This window comes from Ambystoma mexicanum, chromosome 2q (assembly GCF_040938575.1).
Source record: "Ambystoma mexicanum isolate Mex_15411 chromosome 2q, UKY_AmexF1_1, whole genome shotgun sequence".
NCBI lineage: Eukaryota > Metazoa > Chordata > Amphibia > Caudata > Ambystomatidae > Ambystoma > Ambystoma mexicanum.
This window is the reverse complement of record NC_090924.1, coordinates 945,190,597-945,207,780: the sequence shown is the minus strand read 5'-3', so window position 1 is coordinate 945,207,780 and position 17,184 is coordinate 945,190,597. Positions and strand designations below refer to the sequence as shown.

The following is a 17,184-nucleotide window of genomic DNA, read 5'->3' as shown; positions in this document are numbered from 1 at the left end:
ATTCTATAAAACCAAAAACACAATTAAAAAAATGTATTTATCATTGATTTGTAAGAAACCAACTATGAATACGGTCAATTAGTAGCCTCCAAGGGAAAAGGACCAGAGGATTTATTTATTTTTATTTATTTATTTGAACATTTATAAAGCACACCTAACCCAGAGGTATCTAGGTGCTTGAGCTTAACAATTTGGTTACATGCATGTAGTTCTTGTTACTCAAGTTGCAGAGAATGCTACAGACATACATTCCGATATACATTACATAGCAATACACTGAAAACAATACTCATCTCATCAGGTTTTCCTTTGCGCGATCATTACCATTAGTTCAATCCAGCCGCATAGTGTCTAATGTGGATCTGGGGCTAGCTAGATTTGTTGCAGTATACAGGAACGTTTTGCTTGAAGAGCATGGTTTTTAGGTCTCTGCGGAAAGACCTTAGGGATGTGTAATTCCTCAACGTAATGGCAAGGAGCTCTACAATTTGGCTGCAACCACTGGGAAGCTAGATCCGCCTTCTTTCTCTTTCTTAAATTGTGGTTCGACAATTAGGTTGGAGTATTAGGAACATGTAGGTCTGATGTATTGAGCTTTGGAGATTTGATTACAGAGGTAGGCAGGTGCATTATTGGAAAGTCATTTATGGGTAAGTGAGAGGATTTTAAAATTAATTCTGACATGCACCAGAAGCCCAGTGGATGTGTCGTCTACTAGAGGAGATGTGTTCGTCTCTGGCTATTTTCAAAGCTGCCCTAATTGTATTATTTTGCACGACTTGGAGTTTGCTGATATTTCTGCTATTAGGTCCAGCAAAGAGTGAATTGCAATAGTCAATTCTGGATAAGATCAGTGCTCTGGCCAGCGTGATGCAGTTGTATGAAGAGAGAAATGGTCTGCTGGCTCTGGTAGGTTCGGATGTGTATGCTGCAAATGAGACCACAGTGTTGACCTGTCTAGTGAGAGTGAGTGTGGAGTCGATGTAGACCCCTAATGTTTTTATTTCCTCAGGACCACTGATGGTGTTGCTGTTGATGTTAAAGGATTTGTAGAGTTGTGGAAGGTTATTTAATTTGGATTTACTCCCAATGATGATTAACTCAGTTTTCTCATCATTGAGACATCATTCGTTTTGTGCCATCGAGGCCTGGATGGTTAGGTACATTTCTTTGAGAATTTTAGAGTTGGTTTAATATCATCCTTTGATGGGCAGAAGTATCTGAGTGTCATCTGCATAGTCGGTATACATGACACCCAGTTTGTCTAGTTTGTCAAAGATGAGCTTTGTGAATGCGTTGTATAATGTGGGCGACACACAAGAGCCCTGTGGTACACCGCATGACACTGCGGCTTGGGGGGCCGGTGATGATGGTGAGAAGCCCCTCATGGACAGAAATGATGTTATCCATTCAATTGAAGTGGGCATCAGTTTGTAGATGGTGGCTAAGGATTTTGCCATTAACTAAAATCAAATGCTGCGGGTAGGTCGAGCAAGAGGAGGATGCACAGTTTGCCTTTATCCATGTATTGGTCCATTTTCGTTTTTAAATCCAAGAGTGCTGTTTCCGTTCCATGACCTGGGAGGAATACAGACTGTTAGATTCCAGGAAATGTTGGATCTGTAGATAGGCAACACGGTCAAGGATTTTTAATATGAATGGCACTGTGGTGATTGGTCTAAAGTTAGTTGGACTATTCGGGTCCAGTGTAGGCTTTTTTTAGCAAGGGTAGAACCGAAGCTTCTTTTAAATCATCTGGTACTTTGCTTGTGGCAAAGGACCTATTAATGAGTGTGTTAATGAAGGGTGCTAGCTCATTAGCGCATTCTTTGATAAATGTAGCAGGGCAGGTGTCCCCTTTGCATCTTGAAGGCTTTAAACCTTTGATGATTTCAATGGTTTCTTGAGTAGTTAGGGGTCTGAATGCATATTTGTGGGTGATTTGAATCTTAGTAGGAGCAATTGCTGATGGAAGGGTGTTGTGGTTAAGTTTTTTTTTTCAATTTTGTTCTGGAGGAGGGTGATTTTGGCAGCTAGGTCTTCTTGGACATTTGTGCACCATTGCTGGTCTTTGATAGAATGGTCCGGGGTTGGGGCTAGTGATTCTAACCCACCTATTGTAGCAAATAGTTCTCTGGAATTTGATTGGGCAGTCTAGATTTTCTGGTTGTAAGAGTCACCTTTAGCTTTCAGGGTTGCTTCCTTGGATTTGTTAACTAGGGCAAGAAAGCATGCTTTGTTTACCGTAGACACTGTTTTTAGCCAGATACTTTCAGCTGATCTTTTGGCTGCACGTAGGATTTGTAGGTCATTGGTAAACCAAGGGTTAGCGTGTGCTATTGGTTTAGCTTTTTTCTATTTTACTTTATCGATGGCATCTGACATAGTTTTGTTGTATAGTGTAACTAGTAGAGTGGGATCAGCATGGATGGTACAGAATCTGATTGTTCACAGTCCTTGACACATTCTGGATCAGTTAATTGCAGTAGGGGGTGTAAGGAGTAGTTTTTAGAGAAGAAAGTAAGGTCATAACAGTAACAGAAAATGCCAAAGCATTCAACAAGCAAAAGAGGCAATGCAAAGGTGTAGCAATTCATTAGGCTCATCATAGTTCAATAGCGCTTTCCTTATGAGTTAACTGTTGTTAGGGCCACATGATACAAAGTGATCAGGCGGTGAAGGTCTTAGTCTTACCATGAAAAACAAGTGGATTTCTTCAGAGCTGAGTGTGATCCGGAAGTCATTCCAGTGGATAGCTCTTTGGGTATCCAAAGTTCTACTACCATGCTTCTTTTTCCTGAAGGTTTCTGTTGTGAGTCATTGGGCTTGCGGATTTTAGCAGTGTGGTGGGGCATCGCAGTTGCTTAAGGTAGACTGATTTGGCATTGCAATCAACTCCATGCATGAGGCACAATCTTTAGAAAAGATGTCTTATTAAGTATGTATCCTTTATCCTTTTGCAAAATGTGTGTTTCCTGAAGGAGAGATAGGTCTTCTCTTTTCTTATGTAAGTTGAGTAGATACGTCTTTCTTTAAACATTCCACAAGTGCAATCTAATACTTTCAAGCCTCATCTTTTGTTGTGGCTTAACATCTTTTCCAAAATGTTTTAAATGTTGAAAATGAAGGTAATAGCAGACGCTAATTGACATGGTAAAAAGGGTAAGAACAACTAGCAGGTTTTGAAAATATAGAAATTAAATTCCACATAAACACGTAGTCCCCACAAAATGATATAATTAATAATATATTTAAAATTGGATATGTCTATAAGAATGGCCTCTGGGGTATTAGGAGTATGCCTGAAGAGTTATTACATACTAGAGACAGAAAAAAACATTAGCATAATACTAAACAACTCAGGCATCACATTTCAGGTAATGTAGTATTATATGAGATTGGACTACACCATCTCTAAACCAAGCTGTGTTCCAGCATGGACTCCCCCCTCAGCCCCTAAATAGCTCTAGCTACTGGGCATCCATAATACCATTCCATAATGAGTGAGCGCATGCAGGAATGACCCCATTGAACATCCCAATACATTCTGGCACTTGCCACTGCCAAGTCTAACTAAGATTAATAAAAACACAGCATACACATGCTATCACATCATCCCTGCCACGATAAAACCTCCCAAATACCATCAGCACAGAAAAAAGGAAACTCAAACCAAAACCTCATACCATAACTGGAGGGGCGCCCAGATGACAGAACAGTAGGAAGTGAATTGGCATCAGCAGCTCCTCTGGCTCCTGCGTGGAAAATGGGAGCCACAGTTGCAGACTTATTTCTAAATGTGGCAACAAGTTACAGGCAACACCCTTCTCCTTAAAAGTAAATGTCCACACTGCGTGCGTACTTCTAGCAGTTATTCCTTGGTGTCCTTGGTCTCACCGAAACATGGATCACGGCTTGCTCTGTCACTAGCTTTGGCACTCTCCTTCCTGATGGCTACAAAATCCTCACCGTGCCCAGATCCAACCGGTCCGGTGGGGGTGTAGCCTTGATCTTCCCTGAATGGATTACTGCCTCTATCATTCCTACGCAGGCCTATTCCTCCTTTCAATGCCTGGCCTGTTGACACTATCTCTCTCTCCTGGCCACTCTCTCACAGTTGCCACTACCTACTGGCCACCTGGGCTGATCACCTCCTTCCTCTCCGAGTGGGCTGACCTCTCTTCCTCCCTCCTGGCCTCTACCACTCAACTCCTCCTCCGTGACCTCTGTGACTCCCTATCACTCTCGATTCTTCCCTCTGGCCCAACTCATTCTGCAGGGCACACTCTTGATACTCAGATCTCGTCAGACCTCCCGCTCTCTAACTCTCTCACCACTCCTCTCTCCTAGAGTGACTACTTTCTCCTCTCCTTTCATCTCTCTCTATCTACCCCTCAGGTCAAGCCTAACCCCACACTGCCACTACCTTCTCAGTCATTCTACCGATGAAGCGTGTGTCAGCTGAGGTATTCGCTGCATCCTTCTCTCCTCCTCCTGCACCTCTTTCTGACACACACCCGGACATAGTCCTTTCCACGCTCCACTCTGCTATCTCTAATACTCTCAATTTACTTGCCCCTGTTATGAGGGTCCACATGAAGCCAAAAATCAAGTGCAACTCCTGCTATGACTCTGACCTCGTCACCCTTAAACGCAAGTGTAGGGTGGCTGAGAGGAAATGGTTGGCATCTTGTACACCCTCTGACAAACTGGCCTGCCACCTGCTCCAAAGACAATACTGATTCTCTGTCCTCACCAAAAAGAGAGCTCACATGTCTCTGGGGCATCGAACAACTCAGCTGAACTCTTTAAAATCTGCAAGGAGCTAGCCAATCCTGCCGCAGTCTCTACTTCTCCTGTCCCCTCCCAGGCCCTAAGTACGTCCCTGGCTTCTCACTTCATCTCTAAAACTGAAGACATCCTGTTCACCCTTGCTACATCTCCTGCTCCTGCCCCATGCTTCCATTTCCCTCCATCCCCCTGTGGCCACCCCCCTCCCTTCTCTGCCTTTCCTCTCTGCCTTTCCTCTCTTTTCCCCTGATGAGGTATCTAAACAAGTCTGATTTATGAAAACCTCATCTAAACAGGTTCTTCCCTCTTATTCCAAACCATCAAAGACCACATCGACACCCTCACCCCAGCTTTGGCGGACTTCTGCAACCACTCCTTCACCTCTGGTACCTTCCCCTCCCCTCTGAAGCACTCTCTGATGCACCCTCTTCTCAAGAGGCCCTCAGCCGACCCCGCCCTTCCTTGCTAATTATCGCCCAATCTCCATCACTCCTTTCCTTGGCAAACCCCTGGAAAAGCTGGCCATCTCCCAGCTTAATCTGCACGCTGAATCTGTTGGCTGTCTACATGAATGTCAATCTGGTTTCAGAGCATCCAGAATCATGGAAACTGCTCTGCTGAACATCCGTGAAGACTTGCTCTCCAACCTGGACTCTAATCTCCCCTCTGTCCTCATCCTACTCAATCTCTCCTCTGCCTTTGACTCAGTTAACCATCCCATCCTGCTCAACTTGCTCCGTGATAATCTGGGTATCACTGACCAGGCTCTGGGCTGGTTAACCTCTTTCCTCTCTGATCGACCCTCCCAGGTCCAACTTGGATCCTTCCTCTCCTCTATTTCTCTCTCCACCGGCTGTGTTCCCCAGGTTAATAACATCTCTCCCTGGTTGTTCAACCAGTACCTGGCACCTCTCGCTTACCGCATTGCTGCTTTCTGCACCAACTTCCAATGCTATGCTGATCACACCCAGTTCGCTTTCATGCTCCCCACTGCCACCTCTTCTTCTTCTCCCATACCAGATTGTCTCTCTGCAATCCAAGAGTGCTGCGTGCCAATGATCTCTGCCTGAATGCCAGCAAGACAGCGATCCTCCTCATTGGCACACCAGCACTCTCCTTTCCCCTCACTCTCAGGTCCCTGTCCTTCTAGCTGCACACCTGCACTGCTTTCCCAGCAACCCTGCACTTGGGGCTGTTTCTGTAACCCTACTGGCCCCCTACCTGCACTATCCATCACTTGTCGTTCTGCACTTAACCTTGCACTGCCAGCTGATGGCCGCACTTCTTGTTACTTGTGTCATGATCCTATGTACTGCACTTCTCCTCCTCCCCTTCCCTCTACACTTCTCCCCCATCCTCTCCCATGCACTTGCTCGATCTCAATGTCACTGGGCCTAGAAAGCATTGTTGCGCTTTGAAACACTTGTGTGTATGGGCGCGCTATAAATAAAATATATCATAGGATATAATTCTTCCATTTGAGGTGCAGTGTCCTTGTTGAAGCACCCTCTGCACCCATGGGTGTGGTGTCACGAGTAAAACGCATAAAGATGAAGGGATGCTACAGATATAAGGGATGGAAGGGGAACAAAGTGGTCAGTGGCACCCATGACAGATATCAACATCAGTGGATGCCGGGGAAATAACTGTAAGTAGTCTGAACTAAAATCAAGCCAGATCGAGAATCGTGTTACACTGAAACTATTTACACTAGATACATATATGTACAGTATTTATTTATAGTGTGCTCTAGTTTACATATACTTTTCACAGAGCACACAAAAAAAATTACATCTTAAATTTCATATTGAACCATAATAAAATCATGTATTATAAAATGGCTCTGTCATAGACTTACTGACATAAATAGCCCACCACATAATGCATTAATAAAATAATCAGTAGCCATATATATTGTGAAAAGCCAAATCGCTCTTTCTAAATCGACCTTAATTATGTGCGGTATAGATAACGCAAGTTTTTTATCAGGTATTTTGAAAACGGACACCAACCACGTAACATTAAGCACACATTAGTCATATAGCAACATCTTCTTTGTTTGTATGCATCAATGACCGCTTCTCTCTTCTCTCTTTAGTGGCTAAAGCTATGGAGGACCCCATACACGTTCATTTTAATGTAGGTTAGCAAAAGCTTCTGCTTGGCTTTCTTTTTGATATTAAAAATGGCTCTCCTGATTCACTGTTCTCTTGCTCGAGTAATTGTGAAGCAGGAGGGTGGTTTACTTCGACACGGCATTTTACCTCCTAAGGCTTCATTTATCTACAAAGTAGGATCTCCTTTACTGGAGATCACAAAGGTTTTATAAAAGGGTTAACCTGCTTGCCCTTCTTCATATTGGAGTGTCAGGTCATTTGTGCTTGGTCAGTCTACCATGTCTTTCCAGGATTTGAGGAACAACTGTCTGGAGAAATTCACGAAATTCACTAATTCACTAATTTCAACACCTTTTGGAAAACCCACAACTCAGTGGTTATTTCTCATAGAGTAACTTTCCCGAGAAGGTATCTGTTTACAAGCATTATGAAGATGCATTGACAGATGTGTAACTCTCTTCTCAGGGCCTGTGGGGTGGTCTTCAGCATCCCCAACACTAGTCTTAGGTTGATCAGTTTTGTTTTTAATGTTAGCATTTATTTTCTGCGCTCATTTGTTTTACCTATTGCTGCATGGAGATCGGATCCATAATGCCCATGGTAACATTTGCATCTTAGGCCCTGGGGGGCTAGGAGGTAGCTTGGGCAGTGTAGTAGTTTTATAAAACACAGCCTCTTCCTTATCAGGAGGAGGAAGGAGTTTTGTATTGTCAGCTTGAAGAATGACAGACTCTAAAAGTATAGGAACAAGCAACATTCACTATCACTAATGTCAATGATAACACACTTTTCAGTACGCTATTTTGTTAGTTAAACTGACAATGTATTGTGTTTTGGTGCATCCAACTTAATATTCATTGCTTACAAAATATGTGTCACCAAAACGTTCAGAAAAAGCATTAAATGTTAGGCCTTTGTGTTTTACAGACCATTGCTTCATTGGATGAATTCCGTGGGTTAGATCGGGACATTGAAGGCTCTGCCAAGCGGTGGAAGAAATTGGTAGAGTCAGAATGCCCAGAAAATGAAAGATTTCCACAAGAATGGAAAAACAAAACCTCCCTTCAGAAGATTATCATTCTGAGAGCACTGCGTCCAGACAGGATGACCTACGCCATCAGGTATATATTTTGAGGTGTCCCTTGCAGTATTGATAAACATGAATTAACATGTATGGACCGGTATCTGGGATATCTCTACTACAATGAAAATGAGGCAGGTGTTCATTTCTGAGTCAATATTCGATAACATGCATGTATCACCTGCTTTTACTGTCATGGACTAGACAAAAAGTTCTAAAGTACAAACTGCATTTCAAAATGAATTTGTTATATGGGCATAAAGTCAGGGAGCTGGGATGTGGGCAATTTCCTTTATAAAAAAAAGCGAGTCTTCAATAGGATCCCTACATTGTAAAAGTCAGAACTGGTTCTGAGATTAGAAGGTACATTATTTCCAATGCGCTGTCCCTGCACAGCAAAATTGCAGTGGAAGAAAATCTCTATGGCAGATGTTGAGGATGAAAATATACATTTCTGCTTTTAACAGGGATACTATTCCATCTAGAAAACTGCTGGTATGAGTTTATCTAAAAGATTTCACAATCATAAAATGTACATTTCCTTTAGCTCTCTCCTAAAGTAAATGGGGTGCAAGTTTATTCACTGTGGACTATGTAAGTGGCTGCATTATATATATTTTGGCTCAAATGCGGCCCTATAGTGCCACCTGGTGTGGTCCAAACTAAGTGTATGAAGTGTGGAGAGAAGAAAAGACAAAAGTCAAAGTAATTTGCTATAGGCCCTCTTTCCCCATACACATGGGATAATTTGTTAGTCGCACGTGCATGTCACTGCTTGACTTATGCACTGTTGTGCTTTTATATCCACTGGACATGGTGTCAATCAATTTGCAAAGAGTGGAAGCCATTTCAGCCCTAAGTCACAGTAATGATCCAGGAAGCAGGCCGGTCCATCCCCTAATGGACCAGCCACAGAGCACGAAAATAAAACTCAGTGATCAATGGACCAAATGGAAGTCGGGAGGAAAGTCACCGGCTCTCTCCATAGCCCCAGTGGACTGGCCTTTCCTCACTTTGAAGTTAAGCAGGGTAGGTCCTGGTTACTGCATGGATGGGAGACCATAGATTATTCACTCCCGATATCACTGTAGCTGTAAAAATATCTATTCTTTTTTATTATGTATAAAAGATTGCAAGCTTTGAGAACTCTCATTGTTTATGGTAATTCCTTGTGCAATTAAAATATTTGCTGAGGATCACACATTTTGGTTAAGCAATGTTCTACAAGCCCCTTGTTTTATGGCCGGTCTCTTGGTGACTGTTGTCTTCCATTACAAAACCCAAACTAACCGTATTTAAGCAGCATGTAAAAGGGAATAAAATGACTAACTGCAAAAATAACGTACGCCGAGGTACTTTTGCCCCCATGGCAAAAATGAATAGCTGGCACCCATGAATATACACACAGTAAGTGAACATATATCTTGAAGTGAAATATGCAAATGTAGTTCAATAGACCTACTCCTTAGAAAAAAGTGTGCAACACAAAATAGCATTGGTCTTTTAAAAAAAGTAATGAACACCAGAAAAATAACACGAGAGAGGAAATGTTCCAAAACATATGCTGCCAAAGTATAAAAGGTGCTCACCTTTTAATCCCAGCAATGTGTAGTGAAATATTCCCTGTAAAATCGAAATCCCAATACGACCAAGTGCTTGTGGTCTTGTGAGTAAACATCTGCACTGGGAACATGACAACCTGAGTAAAATCCTGGTAGCCACATGTTTGGGAAAGCTTGCCAACCTAAAAAAAAACAAAACATAGGGCTGCTTCTGCCATCTGAAGAAAAGTTATGCTGTCCACTCACATGTGTCCATTACTGGTGCACTGAAAAGAAAGCCAGAATCAGGGGGAAATAACTGCACCAGTGTCCAGGATTGCAAACACTCTTGCCTCTTTGTGGACAAATACTCATGATTTACTGGCCCTCATCATTTATGTCCCTCACCCCCATGTCTGGCTTTCAACAATCATCTGCTTTATAAAGCTAATTTAGAAAGTACCATAGTGTCACTCAAATATATAAATCCATATAGAACTATGTTAGGCAACAAGTGTACACTTGTAGCATTATTCCACCATCTTGACTCTGAGACTTCAACTACCAGAATGCAATCCAGCAAAAGGCAAAAAAATGGTCTCTGAGCGCAAAACATTGAAAAACATTGAAGGTTTGAAAGTAGCTTTGATTAAAAAAAAATAATGTGGATGCTGTGTGCTATGAGATAGTTAAAACTAAGAAAGCACGGCATTCAGGACTGTGGACTGTCTCGCAAACCATGCATTAACCGGGAATCCACCCTGCTTAGTTTCAACGCGAGGAAGGATCCAGCCCCCTTAGGCTTTATTTCTCTAAGTGGTCCTGTAAGGTGGGCTCATTTAGTAGGCAACATGGCCGTAGGGGGCTCACCCTTTCCTCACTTTGAAGCTAAGTAGCGTTTGTTTCTATTTATGCTGGGATGGAAAACCCGCTGTTGCTGTAAACATATCAATGTTCTTTTATTATTGACTGGGAGACTACAAATACCAGAATGCAATTCAGAAAAAGGCAAGAAAATGGTCTCTGATTACAAAACCTTCAAGGACTGACAGTAGCACGGTTTAAAAAATAAATGAATGTGGATGCCCATTCGGTCACCTATCCATGCAGTAACCGGGATTGACCCTGCTCAGCTTCAAAGCGGGACTGACCCAGCTTAGCTTCAAAGCAAGGAAAGGACCGGCCCATTTCTCTAAGTGGTCTTGTAACTATGGCTCATTTATTGGGCAACATGGCCGGAGGCTGGCCCCTTCCTCACTTAGAAGCTAAGCAGGGTCTGTCCTGGCTACTGCATGGATGGGAGACCTGTATGGCAATAGTGTCACTAACCATGCCCTTTGGCCTTGGCAGTGGTTTTTCGCCCCAGACTTCACTACAGCTGTCAAAATATCCTTAAATGTAAAATGAAATGCTTTTCTGCCTCCCGCAGGACATCACCAGAGCCCCCCTCATCTGTGCCAGCTCATCTCCACTCCCCAGATGGTCTCCTCACCTCTCCTGCTCGCTCCCTTTGCCCCACAACACATGCTGTTTCTGTGACGCAGTTTGCTTTAAGATGTTTGCTATTCAGGTCTACAGAAAGCTTTGTGTTAGTTCCTAGACGTCCACCAACTCCCAACTTCCAATTTTTAATTGGTAGCCTGATGAGGGCACCCCACCTCTAGCCTGATGGCATTTCCATGTTTTTAGACCTGCAAATAGCGTTTTTCCTGTGTTTTATTTTCCCATATCCTCGGCTATAGCCCTGGTTATCTCTTGCAAGATGGCAGTTATTTCATTTCTAAATAAAAAACGGTTTCGGGTAAATCCCTGAAATAGAGCTATCTATCTTTGAGAAGGGGGCATGCCCTTCTCCATCAAATAATTAAATAACTACTGCCCAAGTTGTTTTGGACCTGGTCCAAATCCGTTCAGCCGTTTGGGCTTTGTGCTTTGAAAAAAATTGACCTTGTTTATCTATGGGAAAATGAATGAGGAGTAGGCCGCACTTTTGAAAAAAAATGTTTTGACTCTTAATAATTTATTTTTTAACAAATCTTTATGAAACTTTACAGTCTGGGAGCGGTCAAATCTGTTACTTGAATCAAAACGTATTAACAATAGAATTTTGAAGGTTCCAATGGGAGTCCAACTCACCTTAACTATAAGGCTAACTAATTGACCTGCTGTGGTCACAAAAACAGACAGGATTTGAGGTATTTTATAGTGACCAATTGGTCATATTGTACACTTTTGCCTGGGCATTTTGTTCCAAAGGCTGGTTGCCAGGAATGGGGGGATACTGCTTGACATTTCCTGCTGCAGTGTGTGGCTGTTATTAGGTCTTGGGTGCTGAATTGCAGTGTTCTAAGAGACATGAAGTGGATGAGGTTCTTCTTGGTGGATCCTGGGCTACTGCAATGTAACATATCATTGGGCAAAGCAGGGAGTTTTAGATTGGATTACGCATTTGAAAAGGAGGCAATAGAGTGTTCAGAGAGCTTGGGGATGCCTTCCCATTGTTCCATTATTGGATGGAATTATCGCTTCCTTTTGCAGTCTTTAATGATGATGTTCTGGTAGGGCTGCAAATCTGAAGGAGCTAAGACAGTGAAAGAAGAGCAGGTAAACAGCTCTTCTATCGTACTACTGGTGGAGAGGAATTGGGGAGGTGCATGATGCCCATGTTCCCACCCCTTCCTGCTTACCCTCCAGTCAGCTGCTTTTCACTGGGGCTTGTCTTCCACGAGTGGAAAGGGGTAAACGGGGATGCTGATCTTGTCTCCAGGTGCTGATCCCATGAGATTACTGCTATGCCAGATAAGAGCTCAGTATCACTGCTCCTACTCCTAGACCGTCCAGTTGGCATACCTGACCCTCTACAAAGGCAGAGAGGCTGTGAGGATTGGAAGTTTAGTCTGAGAGATAGCAGGACTGCTGGAATGTATTCTATGAATTGGCATTGAAATGGTGTACCTAAGCATATGAGGACTACATATGGCAACCAGAATCAGTACCAGGGCATTGAGTACTTGGGCACTGAATGCCAAGCTTACCTAGAATATGGTGTATGCTACCCAGTCATTTAATGGCAAACCTACTGACACCTTTGGTGGCAATTACTGTAAGACGGTATCAGTACCTGGAAGATATTTAGTAATGCATGGCATATAGTATGAGCATCTGGACATTTGATGGTTCAATTTGACTTGTGTTGTGAGTTTGTGAAATGTAATGGAAACATCTGGCTTATGTTAAGAGTGCCTGTGAAGCAAGAAAGGGCCCCACTTTTTTATGGGAACCTGTTTTGTAAACAACAGAATTTTAAAATCCAATGGCATTTCCTCTAGAATTTGCTGTTTCTCAGTATAGTAACATTTTATCTAAGAAGAATTTGAAACCGTTCAGAGACAGCAAGCCACATTTGAACACTCCTGCAACGGTGACACAGAACTTCATGGGAGGAACCCAATTGTGATTTCAGCATCAACTCTCCAAGGCTTAATTCTGGCAATTAATAACCTACAGGACTGTGTATATAATGAACTGAAAATACAGACAGTCCATCTTAAGGAGATTTCCTCAGCTATAACCGTAGTCGGCACAGCAAAAGAAAAAGTGGCAGAGCTGTGGCTCTTGGCAATGTGATTGTCAGCGCACCAATTGTTATTGAAAATACTAAAGCTGGGAATGAGGCGAAATCACTGGTTGGGAATGGAGTGGTTACAGGAACAAGTAACTCCAAAAAACATAAAAATAAAAAAAAACAATCAGAAGCCACTGCTGAGCTGAGTGTATCGAAGACTACGTGGTGCAAATATCATCGCTCTTTGGCACACCACGAGATGGAAGATTTTCACACAACTGGAGAGGTGTCTTTAACCCAGAGAGGAAAAGAGGCAAATGCAGACTTTAAGTGTTTCAATGGAATAACTGAGGATGAGGTGGAATCCATTGATTTACTAGGAGATCTAAGTATGGATGTGTGTGTGTGTCATTGAGGATGATCTAACTAATAATGAAGAATATGTGGAATATAATATATAAAATTGTGTCACTCCTTAAAACAAAGTCAATGTCTGAAAGAATATAAAAATATTATTTTTTTAAAAAGTCAACTGATAAAGCACACACTATATGTGATATATTTTTACGGCCAAAATATTCGATCATTAGAGGGAAAATAACAGAAACCCGAACACTGGTCAAGCCGTAAAAAGGGAAATGCTGAAGGTAGGGCTGCCGGGGTATCTTTGGCCCAGGCTGAGGAAGTAACTAACAAATCTCCTTCCAATGGCATCTGCCCTCTTATAAGTAAAGCAATAATGGATGACCACAGTCACCCTGTGAATATATCCAAAAAGGAGCTGAATGAGCTGGTATGGAATATCATAAACCGTGAATACCGGGGTGATGGGAAGGAGGTGGGCGGATGGAGAACCAGTCATGCATAAGAACCTCTTAATGAACAGATGAAGACGCTTGGAAAGGGGGGAAGAGGATAGATCTATGGAACATTGTCTCATGGTTGGGGCTAATGCCGGGGCTTCCTTTTGAGGGGAACGAAACATTCATGCTAAAGGATGATGTTTCGAGCCTCAGAACAATAAGAAGCATAGCAGGGAGTGCCCTCTGTGCCTTACCATTGGAGGGGGAACTTGGTCCAACTGAGAGAAGGGTGAATGAGTGTGAACATCCACTTCAAGACTTACAACAGGAACAGTGTATGTCAGGGCATAGATTGACAACTCATACGGAGAAAGGAGGGGAATTAGAGAATCTGTAAGAACCTATTATTGTAGAGGATCATAGTTTTATTCTGACCGACATGTTTGAAGGGGGGGGTAATCCCTCTCTCAATCATCTGAGAAACTTGGGCTTGTTTTTTTGTGTTTAAATATTTTAATAAGATCAGTATGTATATAAGATTCATACAATAAGCGGAACAGCGGATAAAGACACATAAACGCCATTTATTGGCTAGAGTAAGATGATGATTTACAACAAATGAATACAATATAGGAACCTTATATAATGTATATAAATACTATATCCTAATGCATGAAATGCAATTCAAAGTAAAGTCATAGTTGTATGACGCATTTATGATAGACATTAAAAATGCACAAGGACACACATGACTAATATGAACAAAAGGAGCGTAGGCAAGGTAATGGGACATTGTTTATCAAGGTATATGATAATGGTATAATATGATCTTTTTAATTAACTAGGCATTACATTTTCCAAAATATCTAGAAATGATTGCCATTGTAATTCATGCTTTTGCAGCAAGGGTGGGGACACAGCATTAAATGTTTCCATTCCATGAATGTTACATACTGAGTTTCACCATGAATTTAAATGTACACCTTTGAGATCTTTCCAGTTGGAAGTAATAGTACGGATTGCTATGGCAATGAATAGGTCAAACAGATAACATTTATTTTTATCTATAGCAGTTTGGAACATTTTGCTACCCTGAAACAAAACATCAAGGGAGAAAACCAATTGTACCTGAAAAAAACGCTCAATCCTTCTCCAAGAATACTTTGATATGTTAATTGATGTTAATTGAACTTGGTAAAGCGCACGTACACCCAAAGGCATCTTGGCGCTGGCTACTGCAGGGGAATCAAAACCAGTGCGGTAATAACACCAAGGAGAGAAGCGGCTAAAACAGGGTAGTTTTAAGCAGCCGGCGAAAGGTGAAGTGGTCTTCAGTAGCTCAGAGGGCCAAAGGCAGCTCATTCCAGGCTCTAGCAGCCGTCACCGAGAAGGCACGGCCTCTCATACGAGACAAACGATAGCAGGGGGCACTGAGAAGGCACGCAGATTGGGAGTGCAGCAGACGAGCAGGTGTATAGTGAGTAAACTTTGCTTGGAGATACTCAGCGCCCAAGCCATAGAAGGCACGATGCACCAGGCACATCGATTTAAACAAAATCCGACTGGCTACAGGAAGCCAGTGTAGCTTCTTGAGCAACGGGGAGATGTGGGATCCAAAGGGGGGGCGGAGTACAGAACGGGCGGCAGCATTTTGTAGCAATTGAAGCCTTTGGGTCAGGTAGCGCGGCTGGGCCAGATAGAGAGTGTTACAATAATCAAGGGTGCTGAGAACCAGGGCCGCCACTACCGGAGCCTGGCATTCAGCAGGAATAAAGGGCAAGACTTTTCGCAAAATGCGAAGTTTAAAATGACCAGCACTACATACAGAAGCGACCTGATTATCGAGAGACAGAGAGGCAGAGATTTTAACACCTAGATTGCGGACCGATTGAACCAGAAGCGGGAGAGGGCCCAGGCTCGATGGCCAGAAATGTGAGGTCCAAAAAAGAAGGGGGGAAGAAGTACCCACCACCAGGACCTCGGTCTTACTGCCATTCAGTTTTAGCCAATTAGTCATCATCCAATGGCCTAGGTCCTCCAAACAGTTCCTGAGACGGGCGGCAGTCTCAGCTTGAGTAAGATCAAGGCGAACGAGGATCTGTGTGTCGTCCGCATAAGAATAATAGCGGAAACCATATGAGTGAATAAGAAGCAGAAGAGATCTAATATAAACATTAAAAAGAATAGGAGAGAGTGCTGAACCATGAGGGACACCACAGACAAGTGTAGCCAGTTTAGATCGAAAAGGGGGAAGAGAAATATACTGAGAGCGATCAGACAAGAACGAAGTGAACCAATCAAGGACCTGGCCAGAAAGACCGGCGTTGGAAAGACGAGAGAGTAAGATGGAGTGGTCGACGGTGTCGAAAGCAGCCGACAAATCCAAAAGTAGGACTGCTCCGACACCACCCTTGTCCACCAAACATACCAGGTCATCAAGTACCGAGTTCAAGACGGATTCCGTACCCCTCCCCGGGCGAAAACCAGACTGAAAGGGGCAAAGAAATGAGAAGACTCAAGAAAGTTTGAAAGAAGAGGAGACACCAAAGCCTCCATCAATTTCATAAGAAAAGGGAGCAGTGAAATAGGATGATAGTTGGACAGTACATCAGGATCGAGGGACGGCTTCTTAAGAAGAGGGACAACCAGGGCGTGTTTAAGGGAGGGAGGAATAAACCCTGTGGAGAAGGAGATATTAACAGAAGTGGTGATATTCTCAATGATGTTAGCAGATATCTCCTTTAAAAGAATAAGGGGTATGGCATTGTTAGGAGATGCAGACTTTAATCTAGAGATGGCTGACAGTACATCAGAATTAGAGAACTGTGGGAACGAAGACCAGGAGGCAGCAGGAGAAGGGGAAGGAATAGCCTTTGTAGGAGCTGAAAGTGACGGCAGACCATCCTTTATGTGGTCACGGATAGTAGAGATTTTTTCGAGAAAGAAATCGGAAAGAGAGTCACACAGACCTTGTGAGGGAGGAACCGAGGCCTTACCATTCTCAGGCGAGGAAAGGGATTTGACAAGATCAAAGAGAACTTTAGGTTTATTGAGAGCAGATTGATATGAATACAATCAAAAACAATGTGCTTGAAAGACCCCTGAGAACAAAGCCAAGACCAACATTTCAGAGACTCCTCCTTTGAAGAGCATTAGTGGAGTGATGAAGGCTCTATGGCAGAAGAAATACAGTGTTTGAAGTAAACTAGCTGAGACAATCATTTAAGATATATTAGTCCACATTGAAAGCCATTCCAGTTGGGAGTCATTTAAGGAGCAATCTAGG

General features: G+C 42.8%; 1 protein-coding gene across 1 annotated transcript in view; it reads left to right on the top strand.

Annotated features, from left to right (window-relative positions):
• The window catches only part of DNAH11 (dynein axonemal heavy chain 11), a 4,227,155-nt gene that overhangs the window by 3,588,311 nt on the left and 621,660 nt on the right, over positions 1 to 17,184 (top strand). The window contains exon 71 of the mRNA XM_069648254.1: positions 7,836 to 8,029. Within this exon, the coding sequence (XP_069504355.1) occupies positions 7,836 to 8,029 (194 nt within the window). The remainder of the gene's footprint in view (positions 1 to 7,835; positions 8,030 to 17,184) is intronic.